The following is a 23,314-nucleotide window of genomic DNA, read 5'->3' as shown; positions in this document are numbered from 1 at the left end:
TTCAAAACTTCGGAACTTCACTTCAACAGAGCAGACTGTCAGGGCCTCTAATCTTCCATGAGAAGATCCAATTGGCATGAAGCTCTAACCGCAGCTATATCCCCCTGGATCCATCCTGGAAATATTATTGTTTAAAGAGGGGTGGCAGGTGTCCAGTGAGTTTCCCTGTTAATGTTACAGCTGGATGCTGAGTTCACATGTTTCAATGTCAGGCTGCCTTAGCTCCTGACTGATTTAAATTAATACCCCAGGTTTTGCACCTGCAGGAGTGAGAAAAAAAGCTCAGGTGACATTTGGCAGAACGTACTAAATAATTCCCGCACATGAGTGCCTTTCTTCATCAGCTGGAGACAGTCTTTCTTGTGCTTTCGACATTATTTTAAGAAAAACTTTTAGAGTCATCTCTGTGCAGTAGAAAAGGGAACTTGCCCTATTCAGTTCACACAGGCCTCCACAACTGGAATATTTAGAAGGCATGCCTTACTTTTATAGTTAAAATCCTTTTATAGATAAATGCTAGTGAGGAATGAGTGGCATTGTTTATATGTAATTTATATATACTTATCCTTGTGAAATACATGAAAATCCAAATTGCATTGCCTTCCTTAAGTGGAGTATATATATGGATTGTGGAAAGCTGATTTTTTGAGCAGCCTTGGAAAATGAATCATACCTTTCTTGTGCCATTAGCCCTAAAAGTCATTAGCTGGTGAGATGACTTTTCAATGGACAAGAAAATGGTTTCCTCCTCCAATTGATGAGTTTATGGATAAAATAAAAATTGTATTGACATCTTTTGAATATTCTCCATTTGTGTATGTGATTCTCAGATACTTAGTAATCTCTGGTTTCTGAATGTTTCAGAGATGACACCTTCAGTCTTACTAAAGAATTGAAAACACGTGTACAGTACAATGCCCTGAGTTCTCCCTGCTGTGTCCAGTAGAGGAAGTCAAATGTGAATACTGGGTCCCACATACTTGCTTGGGAGATGTGGAATTCTCTTCTTTGCAAGAAAACAGAAATATAATTATGTCATTTATATGGCCATTTGTTCCTCGTTAGCATTTAATCTATAAGAAGATTTTAATTATAAAAGTAATGCACATTTACTGTAAATATTCCAGTAATAGAGGCATGTATGAAATTAAAAGGTAGTGTTTCCTCTTCCACTTCAAAGAGCAACCTCTTGACTCACCCCACTAAGAGGTGTTTCATCATTGCACCCTACTCTGCCAGACACTGTGCTAGGTGAGGGGCTTAGAAGACAAACAGGATGATGCTAGCTTTGTAGAGAACTTAAGCTAGGTCCTGCCTCCTCTGAGCTTCTGTGATTTTAGCATGTGATTTTTAGGAATTTCTAAAGGAAAGGATGGCTTTCTTCTGACCTTCAAGGCAAAGTTAGCACTCACCAATGCCTGTGGCCATCATAACATAGGTGATGTCCACAGGTGTACACCATCATTTTATATGTGCTACTACTTCAGAATTCTACAAAGAACACATAATGCCTTCCTTCACCCCGTGTTCTCCCAGTGCACCCGTGTGCTAGGTACGGTTCTGAGCACTGCAGAGGTACCAGTGGCTTCAACAGTGAGACTTACTCAACAGCCCAGAAAAGATATGGACGATGTCCAACATTAACAAAAGTAAAACAGATCTTAGCTTAAGTCCCACAGTGAAAAGTGAAGTTGGGAAGGGATGCAGTTCTAAAGGGGGTGAGCAGGACTGGCTTTGCTAAGTCAACAGAGTCCGAGTCAAGACCTAAAAGAGCTAAGACGGTGTGAGCCATGTGGGGATTACTGGGGACAGAATTCCTGTATGAAGGCGAACAGACTAAGTGCTGAGGAGGAGGTGTCCCAGGGACAGCCAGGAGGCTGATGGAGCTGAGCAGAAGGAGGGAGGGGGAGGCAGGCCATGGTCCAGGTGGAAGCCCAGCAGAAGGTGCTTGTGAGGAATTTGGCGTTTAGTCGTAGTTGAGGAGCCCTTGGGGCTTCATAGAGCTGAGCAGCTGCAGAGTTTGAGCGAGCAGCCCTCCCCAGGACTGCTTTCACTTCTGACACCCAAGCTAAGTGACGTGTTGATCATTCAGTGTCCCCCAGGTGCACATCCATTCCCTTACTTCTGAATCACCCTGTGGTCCTGCAATGTGGCCGCCACTTGTCCTTCAAGACACATGCGTGCTGTGCCTCCCCCTTGGAGTGTCCCTGAGAACCCTTCTCCATGAGCTTTGACATTTCTGGGGTTCAATGATAATGACAGCAAACCCTAATTAAATGCTCACGTGATGCCAGATTGTTCATAGAACCCGATCCCCCACTCGAGCCCCCTGGGCTTTGTGTGATCTTATTCCCTGCTTTCCCCGTAAGCGGTCACTGAGACCTCCAGAGAGACAGCAGCATGTCCCAGGTCCGGATCCTGCCTGTGAGGGAGCTGGGGTTGAGGCTGCTGTTTCCCTGCAGAGCAGGGTGCCAGGCACTGTGTTCCTAAGCACGGGATGATTTTATGTCACAGAGACATGACACTAAATGTGGCCTCACAGTAATAAAGCCATTTCCTTCCAATTTGTTGATCCTTTTGATTAAATTATGGAGAAGCATTGGGCCTGGGCGCTGAAGAGTCTTATCCACTCTAGCACTTCCCACTGTACCTGTTACCAGAAAAGCAGACTCCAGCTCAGGCCTTCGACAGCAAGAGGACCTCGGTGGAGTTCAGTAACGTTGTTTTGTTTTCACTATATTTGTTTTTATACCTGCTTTTCGCTGTATTTACTTTTATATCCTTTTATACCCTTCTATTTATGGTAGATTACAGTAGTTTATGATATTGAATCAATGATGCCATTTACAGCACACATGTTTGAGGGGGCAAAAGCCCACCGATATGGTAAGGATCACAGGTGGCCTGAGCACTGGACAGCCATCTCCAGACCATGTGAATGCTGGACGTGCACTAGGGCTGTCCCGCGCTCACAGGCCTGGGTAACATCGTGAGATGCTAGAGTGTCTCACAGCAGGGCCAGGGAAACCACCCCAGGAGCAGGGACTCCAGCCAGTGTGTGCTGCCTGGACGGAAGCTGAGATCCGCTGGGCAGAGGCCAGTGGTGGGAACTGGAGGCAGGTTACAACTGCAGAGAGTCCCAGTGGCCCCAGGGCGAGGCAGCCCAGCAGGCCTTCCCCGGAAGGCCTTCCTGACCCTTAGTCGTGAAGCCTTACTCAGTTTCTCTCTTGTCCTTTTGGATAGAGTTCAGTGATTTCTTCAAGCCAGGATATTTTGTCTTCCAGGGGACATTTGTCAACTAATGGAGACACTTTGGTTGTCACAGCTGGGGTGCTGGTGTGTAGTGAGTAGAGGGAGGCCTGTGACTTTCAGCAAAACTCACTGTCTACGTAGAGCTCAGGTTCCCGGGGAATGACAAGCTCCCTTGAAGATTTAATGGTACTCTCCACACAGCGGGTTTAATAGTTGTGGTAAAGCCAGGTGAGAGCCATCGTCATTGTCTTTCAGGTAGTGTTGCTCTTTGAAAATATAAAGCACCTTGGGGTTGGGGGCGAATCCTGCCCCAATGTAAGCTCTTCCTTATGTACAGAGCCTCGGCACATATTTGGTATGGATTAATTAATGAATTTCCCAGTGTTTTCTGAGCGATTGGTCTCTTCTGGATTCTTGACTGATTGAATAATCCATGTTTGGAATGACAGGTGTATCATTTAGGGAAAATAATGGTAGAGAAATTCACCAGTGTTCCTGTACCTGATTCCTGTTCTTGCCAGAGAAGGTCAGATAGGCCATACTTACGCTCCTTATTTTTGCCTCTCTGGGTGTCCAGTTCACTGGTTTCTGGGAGTGTGGGGCCCTGGGAAAGTGTTCGTTTATTTGGGACATCTTTGGGAAAGCATCCAAGGTTAGAACAAAGGAGTAAAGAGAAAGAAGGAATCAGGACCATCAGAATCCAAAGTGCGGACTTGCTCTTCCACCCTGGGCGAACCCCTAAGAAAGCTGCGTGTTGTTTCCACAGAGATGGTGTGGAGTGAGGTTACATAAGACCATTAGCCTCTCTGCCATGCGCTTCTTTTTACTTCCTTTCTTTTCTATTTTATTACCCCCTCTTTTCTTCTTACTGCCTCGAGGCATTTTCCCATTACATTATTTTGATGATGGCCTCTGGTGACATTAATGCTTTGTAAAGCTGCTTACGGAAGAGTCGGAGCACATCAGCCCGGTGAGGTGGATGAGGTGGGAAGGCTGAGGCGGCAGAGGCCCTGGGAGGTTGAGAAGAACCTGAAGGGCAGCACTCCTGTATTCCTGCTTCCTGGGTCACGTGTGTCCTGCTGAAGGACACACATCTTGAGCAGAAGGACAGAGGTCCCGGCAATTTAACCAAAGGCCTCATTTCTCTTCAGAGCTCTTTAATGCATTTTGACTTTTTAATGTACTCTGGGGGACTTTGAGCCACATCAGGTTGCTGAGACCCTTTTGGCCCCTACACAGCTTAAAAAAAAAAATAAGGAACAGGTTGTTGACATTTAAAATTCAGGGAACTTCACAAAACGATCAAGATTTCTGGCTTCTCTTAAATAAATCAGAAGCTGTGGCTCCACTGGATTCCTGCTTCAGTAGACCCTGGCTAGGGCTGGCTGTGCCTCTGATCTTACACAAGACCCGTAACGGACGCTCTCCTGCAGAGGGTCCAAGAGACTTTATCCATTCACTTTCTCTGCCTAGTGGAGTTGGGGGCTGTGACTCCCAGTTATTCCTGTAAGTGATAAGCTGTGTGTGTGTGTGTGTGTGTGTGTGTGTGTGTGTGTGTTTTCAGGACCCTCAGGGCATGGGTGAGGGTGGTCTATGTAAGTCTGGCCTATGGAAGTCAAATAAGAATGCCTAAAACTATAGTTGTTTTGATTTTATTTGTTTTTTTTTAAGTAACAGTATTTGAGAAATTTAAATGTCACTGAAGAGAAGGGGTAGGCTCGTTGTATTTATTAAAAGTGGACATTGGATAAAACTTAATTTTCAAAGAGTAGATCTCTTTAATATTATGATCATAATACAGATAAAGCATTACACCATCAGTCTTAAAAATAAGAAAATAGCAAGCTATATAAGATTGATGACTGATTGATCTGTAATTAGAAAGATGTATTGGGTTACAAACTAAACTGTATGTTTTTTTTTTAATTGTGGGTTGCACTTAAAAATAAAACATATTGAAAACTGCAAAGGCCACTAGATTTCCAGACTTTAAAAACACAGCTGCAGAGTTTAGATTTGCAAAGATTGATTTGCAAATTGATTATCCTGCAAGTGTTTCTGAATGACAGGTGGCTTCATTCTTTCTGGAAGAAAAGTATTTGTTTAAATGAGTAAATAGGCAATGCCCTCTGTCCTAGGAGAAACAAGACTATTTTCTCCTCGTAAAGAATGCATGAAGGTGACTTCCTCCTCTTAATGGATGAGGATTTTTGTGTTTGATGGAGAAAAGGTCTATGAAATCCATACACCTTGCAGAATTAAGTGCCAGGTGGTACAGTCAACTTTGCATGGTGGCCTGCATGCAGAAGAGGTGGCAGTAGGGGTTGCAGAATTGTAGGATATTTCAGGAAAGAAATGGGACTTGACTGAAAAATGCCTTGAATGTTAGTCTTAATTCTTTTTCTTGGTACTGGGGACTGACCCCAGAGGTGCTCCACCCCTGAGCCACATTCCCAGCCCTTTTATTTATTTATTTTGAGACAGGGCCTCGCCAAATTGCAGAGGCTGACCTTGAACTTGTGATCCTTCTGCTTCAGCCTCCAGAGCGACTGGGGTTACAGGCGTGTACCACTGCACCCAGATATTTTGGATAGTTCTTCCTTGGATTGGAATGACTTAATAATTAAAGGCACAGGATCAACTTTATGAACTAGTTCTTTATAGTCGCTCATTGAAAGAGCTTCTTTTGCCCTGTCCTTTTTCTCTTCCTCACATAGCCCATCTTCATGAAATTCAAGTGAGGCAGATTGTGAGCATTGACTGAAGCCCTGCCATACATGCAGAACACTGCCATATGGTCATATGGTACCAGGCCAACTGTGAGAAATCAGAGGGATAAATCTTCCATGTTTTTATTGCATTAATTGCATATGCTGGAGTAGATAAAAATATTAATCATGGTTTGAGCTGGAAATGTGCTTAGTTTCCATGTTGCATTAAACACTTTTTCAGATGTGAGCAAAATTTTAATCCGTAATTAGAAAGATGTATTGGGTCAGAAACTAAACCGTGTTTCAGCAAGAGGTTCTCAAGGGGGAGCAGGGGCATTAGAATAATCAGGTCCTTGGAAACAACAAAAAAATCCACCTTCTTGTTTACTGTTGCTATATCTATGCATCAAAATCAAGCTCTTATAAATGTTCCCACATATGATTTTTTTCCATCTTTTAACATATTCATAATAATTAAATATTATGAATATATAAATATTAATTTTAAAGCACTTATTTGGTCTTATTGTATGTGGTGGTCTCCCCCTATTAATGAAATTGTTTCTGGTTTTGGTGGTCTGGGGTGGAGGTGACCTTCCTCTTGACACTTGACATCAATTATCAAGCCAGGCAGCTTCCCTTGAAGAATTTCCCTTTGTGTTCCACATATTAATTCAGCACAATCACACTCATTAAACATAAATTAGCTACATTTGATCCATCACATTGAATGGAAGCTTGAGTGAAATTTGATCTAGAATGTTTGTTAGAATGAAAGAATCAGTAAAGCCGCCGTTTAGGAGGAGAGTTAGGACAAAATTGAAGAGCACTGAGGGATCCTCCTTTCACCTCTGAGCTGAGCAGCTTTGGGTCTGCTAAGAATTTGCTGGAGGCTGGTAGGAAGAACACAGTGGCATGGGCTCCTCCTGGGGAGTGGGAAGGGGAAATGGAGGGATGACCCTGGGTCTCAAGAAACACCTCCTTTGTCATCTCCTCCTCTGCTTTGTGACAAAATCATTGAGCACGTGTTAGCTCTGGGTGCTGGGTTCCTGCCCATACATATAATAACTAATTGGACACTTGGAACATTTCGATTCTAGTTACCTTCATTTAGCAAATGTGAACAGGAATCCTGGTATCATAAAAAATAAATGGGTGTGAGATCTTAGTACCAGGGACTTCAGGAGCGGGATTTCAAAGCTTCCTGTTTTTGTCTTCACAGGATGTGTGAGACTGGTGAAGGGCTGTTTATCTTTCAAACACGCGATGGAGAGGCCATCTATCAGAAAGTCCACTCTGCTGCTCTGGCCATAGCGGAACAGCATGAACGCCTGCTACAGAGCGTGAAAAATTCCATGGTACGTGTGGAATTTCTTCTTTATGATCCAGTGTGTGTGCCACTGCAAAACGCAATCTGGGGATTTTTGTGCCAAACAATATGGGTAGCATTCTTTGAGCAGATGGTTGACATCTATATTCAAAAGTGTACAATGAGAAGTAAATGCCATCCTTGGAATTCCCCAGTGACCAGTTGGTAAAACCCTAACCATACATCCCTGATCATTCACTTATCAACTTTGTGATTAAATTGTTGCACATGAGCATCTACATCAAAGACAACTGGGATGTGTACCAACATCTATGGACACAACAACGTGGATTACTTACCTGTGGGAATGTATTCATAGCTGTATTAGAAGTTATAATTGCAAATGCCAACAGAGGCTGGAGAGAACACAAATGAGAGAGGAGGGCCCAGGGAAACTTGAAATGTCAAAAAGCCCAGGACCACACTGCTGTTGACACAAGATGAAAGGTTCTGGAGAGGTGGAGACCTTGTTTTTTCAAGGGAAGCCAAGGATTTGAATCTGGGTATAATATGGTCCAGTTGGTAGCTTTTGGAAACGAATTGCATTGAAAATAGCAACATTTGTTGTGCCAAAGAGAACCTAACACGTTATACACAGCCATGCGTCTGTTGCTGTGTGGAAATGCCAGGAACACATGGGTACTCTTGAGTCCACCCACAGGACACCCACTCTTTCCATTGCATAGTGCTGTGGATGGCACCCAGAATGGCAGTTCATTAATTTCTTCCTTTGGAGAAAGCACACAATGAATGCACACAACTAAATAAAGAAAATCACATATTTGTAATCGTAAACATCTACATAGACTTCATGCCTGGAAGAAAATAAAGCTGAAAACAGGAGATTTAGCATGGTAGGAGTAGGATATTTTGAACAACTATGGCTTATTTAGATTCAAGGAAGGGCAAAGCAAGCAGTAATGTCACCTTCCCCAGACCGTTCCCAAATGACCTGTGTACACAGCACACAGGTTTTACAGCAAGGGTCATCAAAACCCTCTGGAAAGAGCCAGATAGTCTATATTTCAGTCTTTGTGGATTAACATGGTTGTGGCTACAGCTACTTACAGGCTATTGTAGAATGAAGCAGCTGTAGAAAATTGTAATAAAATAGGAATGGCCATGCTCCAAGAAAAACTTTATTAATGGACACTGAAATTCAAATTTCATATAAATTTCTCATATAAACTATTCTTGACTTTTTTCCTCCAAACATTTGAAAATATTTTTTAAAACCCCATTTTTTATTTATGGGTCAAACACAATCAGGCAGCAGGACAGTTTACTGTTGGAAGGGTGTGAGCACAGACAGTGAGCCAGGGTGACTTGAGGCTTCAGGAGAAGCAGGAGCTAGACTCCTGCAGTAGGTATAATGTGAGAAGTGGTGACCCAGATGGAGGGTCCAGTCTGGCTGGGACATGGGGTGCCCAGGTGTGTGGTTAGACTTTATTCTGGGATTACTGTGAGGGTATTTCTGGTCAAAATAAAGTCTAAGTGGATAGATCAAAGACAGCAAATTGCCCTCCATGATGTGGATGAGCCTCATCTAATTTGTAAAATACCTGAATAGAATGGAAGGCAGGCTGAGAGAGAGCTGGCGCTCTGCCTGATGGTCCAGAGCTGGGACATCAGGCCCCTGCCTTGGAATTCATAGAACTTACTCCACTCTCCTGGTTCTCAGGCCTTCAGACTGCAGATGCTGGAACTTCACTTTCATGGTTAGGTGAGCCAATTCCTTAGAATCAATCAATCAGTCATTCATCCAGTCAATCTCTTTTTCTCCCTCTCTCTCTTCCTGTTGATCTGTTATTGGAAAACCCTGACTAATCTAACTGATACAGGAGTAGACACAGATGATGCAGAGATAGAGGTCAGTGCTGTATCACTGTGTGTAGGATCCCTGCCTACGGAGACAGAGCTAGTTCCAATGCCAACTCTGAAACATTCTGGTCTGTGGAGGAAAGAAGCAAAGTTCTTGATTTCTCCAAACTCCAGTCTTCTGCTTTGTATAGTGGGGAAAGGTAGTAGTATTCATCTTTAAGTCTTCTTGTAAAGTTTAGGAGAAATATGCTTGTTATACATAAGCTTTTCTTTTTGAAATAATGGACCTTTTGTATCTAGTTCTCCAGATACTTAGCATTACGGATATTGAACTATAGGTAGATCAGTGGATGGATGGGAAGATGGGCTAATGGGGAGAAAGAGATGGAGAGGAGGAGAGAGAGAAACAGAGCTATAAAACTCAAGTCACTGAAAACTTAGAGGGAAATGCCACTGCATTAGAGTTGTGTGGCTATTCTGCTAGATGCTTTTAAGCTCCTAAAGAAGTTTTTCTAAAATTACCTCATTTGCGAAGCCATGATTAGCATAAATTGTTTTGTGCTTGAAAGGCAGGTTCTGCACGCACATGTGTTTTCCATTTACAACCTTCTCATTATTTCCACTAAAAATTAATCAAGAATATGAGTCATTCATTCAGATAATCCCATTGCAAATTTAACTAGAAAATAATGTCATCCACTCTTAATTTGCTGTAAGCTTAATAAGTTCTATAAAATGGATGTGATCTTAAAGCAACAACATCCTGTTTTAGATGAAATGGGTAAAGGTCCAAAATGGGATGTGACTCTCAAGCAGGTTGAACTGAGGGTTGTGAAAAGCTGAAGATCAGTGAACTTGAATATCTCTGATCATGGAAGAAAAGAGACACTGTGATAAAATAGAATAGACAAAGGCGACACTGCTGGCCTACCGTCCCCTGGGCTGTTCAGAGTTTTCTAGAACTGGGAGTAGATCCACACAGGTGTTGCTGAGCTCTGCTAGGAATGGCCTTGCAGTACTGCTGGCTTGGTTCTCGGAGGGAACTGAGGCCATTACTGGAGAAGGATGGGAAGCTCACCTGGGGCCTCAGCTTCATTACTGGGAAGCCCTCCCTGCCATTCACTGCTCCTGCTGTAAAACCTCAGGGCTGCACCTGCAGATGGAATGCCACACCCGGGACCCAAGCTGGTCTGAAGTCACAGCCCTGAGTGAAGTCCTCTTTGCTACCCTGAATCCCAAAGCACGTAAAGACCAGGCTGTGGGTTGGGTGCCTGCAACAGCCGTGGTTGGCTGAATAAGAGCTCCCCAAAGGTGCCCAGGCTGTGATCGTAGAACTGGCAAAAGTCACCTAATGTGGCGGCAGGGACTGTGCAAATGTGATCAAGTTCAGGTCTTGTAAGGGGCGGTGTCCTGGATGCTCCGGTAGGTCCAGAGTGACCTGATAAGAAGGGACCGCAGGAGTGAGGGGTGGGGTGCTGGGAAGATGAGAGCAGAGCATCAGAGAGAGACTTAGAGGTGCCATGCTGCTGCCTTCAAGGAGGAAGGTGGACCGTGGGCCAGAGACAGGCAGCCTCTGGGAGTTGGAGGAGACTCGAGAACTAGAACCCCTGAAAGGAACAGGCCCTGATAATACTTCAGCTCTGTGCAACCAACTTCAGATGTCTGGCCTCCACGCTGTAAAACACTCTGTGTCACGTGTTGAGACACCAGCCAGTGATCACTTTGTCATAACAGCCTGCGGGCACTAATTCAATAATGACATCAACAATAATAAAATGTGTTGCTTTTCTGCTCTGTGATGGATGGTGTTTCAAGGACTTCTTGTCTCCTCTCTAACCCTCTCAGTGACCCTTGGGTTGAAGGCCCAGGACACCTGGCTCAGAGCTAGTGGGGCCTGGGTTTGGAATGGGCTTGCCAGGATAATGCCATGTTTCCCCAGTGGTCGCAATCCATGATTAAGAACGTCACCTGCCATCACCCTAGAATGTACTATTGATTAAACGCGAGTCTCAATTCTTGCCCACTCTGAGGGAGAGGTTACTGCACAAGGGCATAAACTCCAGGAGGAGGAAGTTACAAGGTCACCTTAGTGTCCACCGCTTACAATATTTATTTAGTGCTTTGTTTTGTGTCGTTGGTGCTGAGGCTTGTACCACTGCCTTGCATAGATGGGGCAAGTGATCTACCCAGAGTCACACCCAGCCCTTCCTTAGAACTTTGATCTCTTCTTTTTAAATATCTTTCCTACTTCAAGACAACACCATTTGTTTTGTGTGCCCACATCTTCTGTAATAGCCACTGCTGCTATTCAGTCTCCACTTCTGTGGCATGCCAGGCAGTTCCCATCCCTTTCTCTACTCGCCACTGTGAGGTTACCCGTTCTCAGTCACTTATCCATTCAAAAATGTTCATTGAGGACCTACTTCAGCCTGTGTGCTACAGGACACCATGTTAAATAGACACAAGGAGCTCGTGTCCGTGCGGCCGACAGCAGAAGAGAACATTTTGTTCACAATCCTTGACATGCAAGGACTCACTGTTGCCAGCTGGGAAAGCGGCTGCCTGTCCTGCAGAATGCTGGACCATGGGAGCCTGGAGTTCAGGATGGGCTTGTCTGGCTCCTGAGTCCCCGGCTTTGCTGCAATGTCTCACTCCCTTGAGGGGTGGTAGAGCACATAGCTCCCTACCCAGCAGTCTTAGCATTTTCAGATCGCCTGAAAACTTTTGTGGGATATCTGCCCACCCTCTGCAAAGTAATGTGTTAGGTCTTATCCAGGAGAACATGCCTGAATATACCAAGCGATTTCTAGAAACATCAACCAACTTACCTAAAAAAAAAAAAAAAAGGGAAAAATAACAACTGGTTAAAAGAATTCTCACTTATTTTGGAAAGTTTGGCAATAGAGAGTGAGCTGGTGGATTATGATCCCTCCCTATGTGCCCACGCCTCACATGTGATGTATTTCTGTCATTCTCTAGAGGGTGATAGACGAAGGTGGGGGGTGGGACAAACAGTTGAATGGGGACGAGGGGGCTCTGCCTCTCCAGCTGCCTCCACCTCCCTGGGGAAGCTGCAGAGGAGGACAGCTTGGGTCCTCCCTGGAGCAGCAGCTATTTTTGCCACCTTTGAGATCAGTGTCTGTGACAAAGTCTAATTTTGGAACAAGGAGTGGCAGTGTGTGGGATGTTCCTCATGCCACCACCAGGCCTGTCATTTTTAGAATCTCCTTCAAGGAGTGAGCGGCAGGGTGAAGAATCCTGCAGCTTAGCGGGTCTTTTCAGGGCTGCCGGGGTGGGCTCCACTGGGGGTGGGGGTTGCTCAGGCCCCTGGGCGACTTCTCCCTGCCCTCAGGATCCCTGGTTAAACACAGGTTCCAGGGTCAATCTGAGCTGAGCTTTCTCACCTCTTTTTGTTCATTTAGTGGGTGGGTATACTTCCAAATTGGATTTCCCAAACAAGATTGACCAGTGAGCTTATAGAATTCAAGTGATCATCTTCTACAATTCTTGAAACCAAATCAATTTATATTCAACCTACTTTTAAAAACAGTATGCCAAACATTTTTAAATATAGAGGGCATCTAATAAATTGTAGAATCGATTTCATCTCTGGTTGGACACTGAAATGACCCTTGCATGCTGAGCTTAAATGTATAAACACCTTGCTCAGAGTCCCTCCCCTCCCCTCCTCACAGCCCCACAAAAGTCTAATTTGCCTCTTCTACTTATGGACTCTGGTTAATTGGTTAACTTTAGCAAACTGCTTAAAGCAATTATCAGCTTTTTTCCCACAATTGAACTAAAAAATTTTTAATGTCTTGGCCTATTAATTATTCCAAAACTTTTCTGGAATACCTGTCCACTATCTGCAAAGTAATGCGTTAGGTCTTATCCAGGAGAACATGCAATCAACCCTAAAAAAAATCTTTTGCATCTTGAAAGGAGTTTAAAATTCATATAAGGAATTCAAATTTATATATCTCAAAATATGCAGGAATATAGTTCTCTGGGTTCAACTTGCTGTGGTCTCTTTGGGGGACAATTTGTTCTTTTTTGTGTGTGCGTGGTGTTGGGGATGAAACCAGGGTCCTCGTGTAAGCTGAGCAAGTGCTTCAGCACCGAGACACGTCTCTGGCTCGATTTGTTCTTACTTATCAAAACTAAATTCACACATGGCTTTGCTCAGTAATAGTATTTCTAGGAACTTACTCCAGAGATGTACTTGCAAAAGGGAAGATGACATGTTCACAAATGTCTATCCTCACAGTCCTCTTTTTAGCTAGTATTTGCGGATCACTTTCTCTCTACCAGACAGCACACGAGGTGCTGCACGAAGGACTTGCTCCCATTCTTAGGGAGCTGATTTGAAGTACCAGAAATTACTAGAAAGGGGTGAGTCTTCCCAAAGGCGACTGATAACAGCTCATGATCTGATCTAACAGTAATGACAGGAGGCCGATAGTGAGAAATACGTCACAGGGGCTACGCGGATTGTCGGATAGCAGTGTCAGAGGTACACAGAGTGAATGAATGAAGAAGAAGCAGAACCGGCAGCATGCTCTGCCCACTCACGGGTGCTTCTGTAAATACCCAGCTCCTCTCCTGGGGAGATGCGCACGTACGTGTTAACACTGGCTAACCAGGGAACAAAACAGGTTGGAGAATCTGGGAGGGATGTGGTGTCACTTAAGGTTTGTCCTCTTTCATAGACTTTTTTAAAACCATGCCTGCACAATTGTATTTATAGAAACAGAAACAGAAACAGTTGAGTTTCTGGCATGAGTCAAATGGGACTAATGAATGATGGGGGCGAGAGAAGGTTCTCCCATTGAGAGTGGCAAACACGTGTGATACAAGATAATGAGGCAGATGTTTTTTTTGTTTTGAACCCAGGAGTGTTCTACTACTGAGCTACCTCCTAGCCCTTTTCTTACTTTCTTCCCCCCCCCCCCCCCCGCTTTTTTTTTTCTTCTTTTGGAGATACGGTATTGCCGAGTTGTTCAGGCTGGCCTCCAACTTGTAATCTTCCCACTATTTCTAGAGTCACTGGGATCACAGGCATGTGCCACCCCATCCAGAGACTGATTTTTTAAAAAAAATATGTAATCAAGCACAAACAATTGATAGGGAAATCATCATCACTCTACAGAGTTCTCTGTCAAGGGTAAAGAGCATCTTCTTGGAGAAGGTTTTATTGGAGCTTAGGTTGCTGTAGAGTTGTTGTTTATTCTTGGTACTCGAGATTGAATACTAGGCACTTTAGCACTGAGCTGCATATCTGGTCCTTTTAATTTTTAATTTTGAAACAGGGCCTCCCTAATTACTAAGGCTAGCCTTGAACTTGTGATCTTCCTGCGCAGCCTCCCAAGTCAATGGGATGACAGGTGTGCATCACTGTGCCTGCCTCCATGTGGGTTTTCATTGTACTTTTGTCTGAAAATCAAATGTCACCTTACCTTCTACCATTCCTCCCAGAGTCGTGAACTCCTGACATCATTCCATGGTCATTGTTTAGCTTCTGGCTGTTCCTCTGTAGGAAAAGGAAACAGATTGGATGTTACCAGCAGGTTGTAGCTGGATATAGTCAGGCAGTGCGTGAAGAGCCTGATGGTAGCAGGGTTCATATCATGGCCCTTCCTCATCTCAAGATGTTTCTTGGGAGTGGAGGCTCTGGGTGAATAGAGTGGGCCTTACAGTATGGTAAGTATGCAGCAGTATTTTTTTTTTTTTTTTTTTTTGCAGAGTGTGTGGGGGTCCCATCCCATGGATTAAACTCATGAGCACTCGACCACTGAGTCACATCCCCAGACCTATTTTGTATTTTATTTAGAGACAGGGTCTTACTGAGTTGCTTAGTGCCTTGCCTTTGCTGAGGCTGGCTTTGAACTCAAGATCCTTCTGCCTCAGCCTCCTGAGCTGCTGGGATTATAGGCGAGCTGTTAATAACAGTCAAGAAGATAGAGATGGGAACAATGATGGAGATATAGAGATGAAGGAAATCAAGTTATTGCACTTGCTAATCTTTTTTTTGAGAAGTCAGTAAAGTAGTAAGTTATTGCCAAACATTCCCTGTAAAGAGCCACATGGTAAATATTTCAGGCTTTGTGCCGTACACCATCTTTGCTGTTGCTTCCCTACTTTCCCCTCTCTTATTTTTTACTTTAAACATTTAACAGCCTTGCTTAGTTCTGGGTCATGCAAAATCAGTCCTCTAGAATTCGACCTGAGTCTATAGCTCCCTAACCAGAATGCAGCATGGAGAGGAATGTAGAGGTCGAGCAAGGATGGTGTCACCAACCATGAAGGTCACAGCATTCTGGGAAGGTCCAGATGATTATTTCTGCTGAATCGGAAATGGGGAACTTCTGTCCAAGAATTTATGAGCATGTCCAAGCATGAAATAGGAGGCCTCTTCCAGAGAAAAGTGAAACAGGATCCCTTGGCCCAGGTTCAGGCAGCCAGGAACATTGGCCAAAGCCTCAAATGTCCAGGCCAGGAACAGGAGTTAGATTTTCAGAGATCATGGAGGAGTGTTGTGAGCCTAGAGTGCAGCCACTTTTTGTTTAGTCTGTGATGTTTTGGTTCACATGGTATTTTTAAAAATTAAACTTGTTACCAGCAATTATTATGGGAGATTGCATGTGAAATACAGATTTCTTTCTTAAAAAATAGGAATATCTGGTTAACTGAGCCTGCCTGCTCTAACATGTAACAATTGTCTGTCATTTGGTGTGGGAGGCCATCCTCGCAGGTGATTTGAGTTACCTCCCTGGCTGGGTGAGAGGCACTTAGACACAGCTGTGTCAGAGCTTTCCCCACCCTTTCCCAGGTCCGAGGGCTTGACCTAGCAGAGGCATGTCTGGCCACTGCCCCGAAGATCCAATCATCACCCCTGACCTTGGGATGCTGCCCCCCTTAACCTTCATTGGATGGGATTTTCCCTGGAATTTTTTTGTTCCCCAATAAAAGCCTACTCCCTGGTATGTTCTCTCTCTCTCTAGCTAGCCTCTTCTGTAAACCTGGCTACCGTATTAGGTGGCTGGAGGCGGGAGCTAGGAGAAGCTGTCCCGGAGCTGGTACTAAAGGTAATTAGAGTCTTGTCTCTTTAATTTAGAACTCCCTAGCGTTTACTCATGAATCGAACCTTCTTTCATGAAGTCAGCGCTGGTCACGTGGCAGAATTTGGCAATGGTGAATGCCCTTAATTTTTTACTAATTCTCCCCCTCTCTTGTCTAGGTAACCAGAGTAGTTTCTGCATGACCCACATGGACATTCATGTTGGCAACACCTGGTTTAGGGGAATGACATGTATCTTTTCTTCCTTCATATTTTTGCCAAGACATTTATTTTCTTGATACTGCTTTTTGTTGAAGATTATAACTTTTTTTTTTTAAAGAAAGAGAGACAGAGAGAGAGAGAGAGAGAGATTTTTTCAATATTTCTAGTTTTTGGCAGACACAACATCTCTTTATTTTTGTATGTGGTGCTGAGGATCGAACCCAGGCCGCACGCATGCCAGGTGAGCATGCCACCGCTTGAGCCACATCCCCAGCCCCAAGAAGATTATAACTATTGCTCCGGTAGCCAAGGCTGACTCTTACTGGGGAAAGTGTCAGGGCAGATGTACATTCAAGAATTTATGTTGGAAAATGCAAATATGTATGTGTGTCTGTGTGTGTATTGTTGACAGAATCTAATAGAAGAGTCTGCTACAAAAGAGGAAACTAAGCTTTTGTGGTTTTTTTTTTTTTTAAATCAATGAGGCAAAAATTGAGTGGTGAGCTTTTAAAGGCTCTGTCAGGTCTGATCAGTATGATGATCATGGAATTTTTCTTTTGTTCTAAACTGGGACACTTTTGAGAGCAGAAGTAGATAGACTCTAATAAGAGTAAGATTAGCTAGGTAATTTGTAGGCTCAAAAGGAAAACGTAGAACCCTTGCTTAAAAACTTTTATAATTTTCAAGACGGCAGCTACAGGGCATGAAATCAAGCATGGGGTCCTTCTAAGCATGGGAGCCTGTGCCTGTGGATACTCCGTATGCCCATGAAGCAGTTCTGATTAAAAGAGATGCCTAAGTAATGCATGGAAATAGATTGCTGCTGGGCAAACTCGAATGTGTAGTCATAATCATCTTTGATGTTGCTTCCCTACTTTCCCCTCTGATACTTTTTACTTTAAACATTTAACGTCTTGTTTAATTCTGGGCCATGCAAATCAGTCCTCTAGGATTTAACCTGAGTCTATAGCTCCATGACCCTGGCTCTAAATCCTGGTTCTGAGGCTCTAAACCCTGAATCATTGATTCTCAATGGGTAGCAATCTTGTGTACCAGAGGACATTTTGTAATATCTGGGGTCAGTTTTGGTTGTCATCACTGGTAGTCTTACTATCGTCTAATAGGTAAAGGCCTGGGATACTGCTACAATGCACAGGACAAAGAATAACTTGGCCCCCAATGACAGTGATACCAAGATTGAGAAACTGGGTTCTAAAAATTCGTGAGTTCTGCTAGAGGGGGGGCCAGAATCTGCTGGATCACTGTGTCCAGAATTGAGTGCTACTTCTGAGCTTGCCTCTCTTTGCCTTAGGTACTTGAGGTAATATCTTGGTGGTAATGACAGTGTCTTTGCCTTGCCTTGCTGTGTGGTTCCCATGAGCTAGGATTCATGAGTCCCTGGAAGGGAGCTAGTAGATTCAGCAGATGTGAGAAATTCTAGTGATTCGGCTTTTACTCCCTCAGCTGGTGTGAAGTGGACCAGGAGGCAGAGAGGCACCGAGACACAGCAGGGTGTAGCAGGCGACCCACGGAATGTGGGTGATAGACTGAGATGTGTCCTGCAGTCCCTGATGCTATTAGTGTATTATCAAAGAGCCTGACCACATCAGACTACAGGGGGTTTTCTGTGAGGGGCTAAGCACAGCCCAGCACTCAGCAGGGACTTCATAAATCTGCTCAATTACTTCTTGCTCTGAAAGCAAAGTACAACCAAGCAACAAGACAAAGTACAGCGCAGATACATGGGCAGGTGCTTCCGCCTGCCAGCCCACCATGCCACTCCAGGCAGGAAATGAATCCTCCCTCCATTCTGGCATGTTCTAGTCACCTTGTCACAGGACCCCTGCTTCTGTTGACTGTGGGCATGGTGTCTAAAGGGTCAATCTGACCAGGTGGGATTTTGCCATGGACATTAACTTTAAAAGTGAGAAAGTAGCTGTCCCATTAGGCTGCAGGCCTCTGCGGGCAGGGACAAGGCCCCATCTGCCTGCTATAAGTTCTAGATATGGGCATAAAAGTTTGTTGAACGGACAGAAGAAAGATCAAATAAATTCCATTATGAGCATAGATTAAAAAAAAAAAAAAGGCAGAATTCCAAGTTCACTTCCCTCCTGATGCCCAAACAAGGCTCAGGTTCCAAGCAAGCCGGATTTAGAAGGCCACAGAGAGCTCAGTCCCTGCAGAGAGCTTTTCTCAAGTACAGGCGGGAGAGGATTTCCCTAAGAAGGAGGCATGAGGAATCACCAGAAGCAAAGGGAGCAATGATTTTGTTTTATGCATGTGGTTGAGGATTCAGATGGCTCTGAATAAATTGATGCAAATCACTTTCGTTCCCCACAAAAATAACTGTGGGGGTGCATCTGGTGTGCGGCAAAATGCTGCACTTGGGAATTTGGCCCCAAATGGTTGATTTTACAAACAGTCTGCTTGTCAAAGCTGAGCGCCACAGTGGAACCATTGTTTCAGCCAAAGTTCTGCTCACCAAGGCCCGTCTCCTTTGCATTTATATTTTTCCTTAGCAAAAAAGTGATCTTTCTCTCGTACCCACTTTCTTTTCTTTCTGTCTTTTCCTTTTGTTTCTTTCTTTCTTTTTTTTTGAATGTCTAGGAAATAAGCCCCTGCTTGCTCTTTCCTTGAATGTTCAGTACTAGGCTGTGATATTTTCATAACATTTTGATCATAGGAATACCCAACCCATTGCCTCCAAATGTCAGAACAAGGGAGAGGAGTTGGAGAAAATAAAGACAGCTCTTTGAGTGACTCTTGCTGAATATCTGTCAGAGCTGGAGTCAGGCTTATGCAGCCTATGAGGTGAGGATGGGGTTTCGTTAGAAAGTTGGGAAGACTGTGTGTTTGGCAGATAGTTAATTTCCAGTTGAAAGAAGGACCTTGGGACAGTAGGGTTTCAAGGGCCTGGTCAAAGTTCTGATACTCTATTCCTAAGATGGCAGGGGCATCCTCATCTCCTTGTAGCCCAGCCTTTTGGCCAGTTGCTATTTTGCTAAGCTTTGGAGATACAATTCAGGTAGCTGTTTTTATTATGAACAAAACAGACACAAGCCCGCCTTTTAGGGTGTTCACAATATCCCCAGCTCTTCCTATGAGCTGTAGCTAATAGCATAGCTCTGGAGTGAGGGCCAGCTCCCAAGTCCTAGCTGGGCATCCCTCCAGCTTGATGTCCTGGAACAAGTGCCTTCCACACCCTTACAATTTGTTTCCCCCTCTGTAAAGTGGGAACTATATTAGTACATACCTTGCTAGGTAAGACACTTGCTTGACTCAGCACCTGGTACATACCAACTACAGAAGTAACCTGAGCTGGGATTATTACTGACCTGAACTAGGAGAGGATGATTGGAGAGGGGAGGGCAGATGGTAGCAGGTTCTTGTTCAGTAAGAGATTCATTCATTCATTTAGTCAATTAATACATCAGTGATTAGACACTTTTTATTATGTAAGGGCCTCCTATGTGCCTGGAATCATGGAATGATATGTGAGAAGCCTTCTCTGGCCTGAGGAAGGAGAGAACTCAGCTCAAGGAAGGGTCTTCTGTCCCACAATTAGCATCATGTGGGACAGACGGTAACATGACCAAAGCTGGCTTCTATTAGGTTCTCCAGCCATATCCAGTCAGATCCCAGAGGAGCTGGGTTTTATTCATTTCTAGGTTTCCAGCCACTATAGTCTGAGTATATGAAGGGATGGGATGAGTGAGTGGATGAAGCAAGGACCCTGAGTGCAGAATTCAGCTGGAGAGGTAAAGGAAGGGGCAGGCTGATGGGTATGGAGCCGGTGAGCAGGAAACCACATCAGGAGGCTGAGTCCACCCAAGGGCTCTGTGCTCCATCTGGCTCTGTGCTGAGGGGCTGCATGCTTTGTTTCCTTTAGTTTTCCCAACTATTTGGAGATAGGGACTGATTTTTAAATCATATCAAATTAACTTTTACATTAACTCCTGTGTGTGAAATTTAACTAACCACAAAATTAAGATCATGCAGATGATGATTGCTGCTATTTTCTTTTTCATTGTTTGTATGCATCTCTTTCCTCTCCTTTCTCTTCAGTTGCAACTCCTGAACCTTGTTAAGAAATGCATATCTTTCTGTCCTCCTGTACCATTCTAAGCTGCACCGGTACCTGGATCTACCTATAAGTGTAGACACACATAGGTAGATAGATGCCTAACCTCACAGGCTCCGGGGTTAGTTGGGGGTCCTTGTTTTTTTTTTACAAAGTTGCAACCATGTTGCTCATTTGCAAAGAACCTACTTCTGATTTAACAGTCAGTCTACCTAGTGGAAATTGTTACAAGTTGTGAAGTCAGCGCAGATTCTGGTGCTGGCAAACTGGCCCTGGCAAACTCTGGCCCAGGGACAAAATCTGGCCTGTGCCTGTTTCTTGTAAGTCAAGTTTTATTGGAACACAGCTCTGCTCCCAGGCACCTGTGTTTTGTGGCTGTTTCTACCATGAAACTGAGGAGTTTGAGTAGTTGCCAAGTGAGACAGTGTGTCATGCAACAGGAAAGTTTGTCAACCTCTACCTTATCCGTTCTCTATAATGACTCTATGATATTTCCCAGTCTTGATGCAACAGAATTTGTTGGGCCTATCTCTAGGTATATCAGATTTATTTTGCCACTAAAGAACAATGCCAAAATAAACACCTTGGACCTGTGTTCTTATATACTGTCGATGGTAACTGAGTATCTAAACTATATCTTAGTTAATGGAATTTTCTAAACTCAAGAGTAAGATTGCTGAATTGAAGGACATAAATACATTTAAAAATATTATTTTAGAAATTTTCTTATTGGTGCATTATAATTATACTTAATAGTGGAATTCATTATGCCATCTTCATATATTCACAGAATATAATTTGCTCATTTTTCTCCCCATTCCCTTCCCTTTCCCTCCTCTCTTTCCTCCCCTCATCCACTTGCTCTATTCTGATCTCCCTGATATTATTATTTAGATTAGTGCATTATTATTATTATATATTTTAGACATTTAAACAGGTATTGCTATATTGCCATTCAAGATACTAAAGCATTTACATTTTGTGAGTCCATTTCATAGAGGAGGCAACTGAAGATTAAAGGCTCACGATTTGGTAAGTGGAGTTCTGTACTCTGAGCTGGGGAGGGAGGGGAAGGTGCAGGTGCCCCGGGTCTCCAGCATTGTGCTGCTGAGTCACCTGCAAGGCTAGCGAAGTCAGATTCCTGTCCCCCCACCCCCCAGCCATGTTCTAGAAGATTTGGGATGGGACATTGGAATTTGCATTTCCAGTAATGACTCGGGTGATTCTGATGCCCCTGGTCCAGGGAACACACTAGGAGAACTGTGCTCTAAAATGAGTCCTTGGTCCTTGGTCCTTGGGGGTTGGGGGGAAGATATATACCTTCAAGAAGAAGAACTGTCTCAAGAAGAGGCAAGGAAGAGTAAGGGAGCTAGGGAATGCGTGGCCTTCTTTCTTTGAAGCCCTTTATACAGAGAAAAATCCACAGTAAAACATTTTGCCTGTCCAGTGCTGAGAGCAGAATGTCAAACATGGAGTGGTTTCCCACTTGTTTAGTCACAGTGGACCTTGACCAGTCTTTTCAAGCATATGGCCATGTGTGTTTTCAAGGTTTCCTGTGTTTAGGAAGCAAGAACAAGTGGTAAGTTGCTGAATTCCCTTATTGCAGAAAACTCCATTCCTTTATGAAGTAGCTCTTCCTTTAGCACCGAGGGAGAGCAGCTAATGGAGAAGCGAGGAGAGAGTGCACAGGACGTCATGCAGGTCTCTGTGCACCTTCAGAATGAGTCAGCTCTCCTCATGGACCACGTGGTTGCCTGTGATGATTACTGAACGTGTTCCGTATCATCTCTGTTTGAGAGGAATTGCTTACTGCCACCCGGCAGAGTGATTAGCATTTTAAGCAGTTTGTATTGACTAAATGAACCTGCTTCATCAAGCAGAAAGAGCCCCAAAGAATGCAGCCAAGGTGTTCATCTCAATAAATTAGGCCCAGCACCCAAGGGCAACCTGCGTTAGTGAGACCCTTGTGGGGGTGAAGGATAAACCTTAGAGACACAGACTTGTCCAGCTTGGTAAAGAGACTATACACTACACAAATTCATGCTTGATTTTTCAGGTCTTCTTAAGGAAATTCATTGTGTAAGACTATTGTTCACTGGGTCTGGATTTCGTAGAAACAGACCTACCCCTTTTAAGATTCAGCTCAAAACATATATTTATTATTCATGAGATATTTGGAACACTTCTTTCAAGTTAGACTTGAAATTATGTTTGGTTTCTTTGAGAACTCTTTTTTTTTTAGTCTCCTTTTAACTTCTGGTTTTCATTTTCTAGTGTCATTTGCAGGAGAGCAAAGGGGCGGGGCTGGAGTGGAGGGGGACAGTAGCACCACAAAGTCCAGAGGGGGAAGAGGCTTCCTCCTGGCAGGCCTGAACCCGATGGGGTGGCCCCCTTACCATTTCCTCCCTCGAGTGCCTTATCCGAGGTCACAGAGTTCCTAGAGTTAGTGAGTGGCGTAGGGTGTAACTGAGCAAGGGTTGTCACTTATTTTGAGATGTGTTGATTCCAGTTTGCACGTGGTCTAAAGTCAGAGTGCTGAGGAGGGGCAGGATAAGTCTCCCACTCTCTGGCAGCCCAGATCCGACGTCCTGAGGGCCAGCATTTGGCTGGATACTTTGGTATCCTTCCAAACTATGGACAACATAATAAATATATAACAATCTCTTCATTAAAAATTAATTCAGTCTACAAATGTGAGTGCAGTGGTCCCCCCTTTACCTTTGGGGGAATGCCTTCCAAGACCCTGGTGGGTGGGTGCCTGAATCCATGGCTAGTGGCAAGCCCTGTATGCACTGTTTTGC

General features: G+C 44.1%; 1 protein-coding gene across 1 annotated transcript in view; it reads left to right on the top strand.

Annotated features, from left to right (window-relative positions):
* The window catches only part of Dok5 (docking protein 5), a 148,566-nt gene that overhangs the window by 109,101 nt on the left and 16,151 nt on the right, over window positions 1-23,314 (top strand). Inside the window, exon 6 of the mRNA XM_076849156.1 lies at window positions 7,186-7,321. Coding sequence (XP_076705271.1) covers window positions 7,186-7,321 — 136 coding nt within the window. The remainder of the gene's footprint in view (window positions 1-7,185; window positions 7,322-23,314) is intronic.

Source organism: Callospermophilus lateralis, chromosome 3, assembly GCF_048772815.1.
Source record: "Callospermophilus lateralis isolate mCalLat2 chromosome 3, mCalLat2.hap1, whole genome shotgun sequence".
Classification (NCBI taxonomy): Eukaryota; Metazoa; Chordata; class Mammalia; order Rodentia; family Sciuridae; genus Callospermophilus; species Callospermophilus lateralis.
The sequence above is the reverse complement of the archived record's forward strand: the minus strand, read 5'-3'. Positions and strand labels throughout refer to the sequence as shown.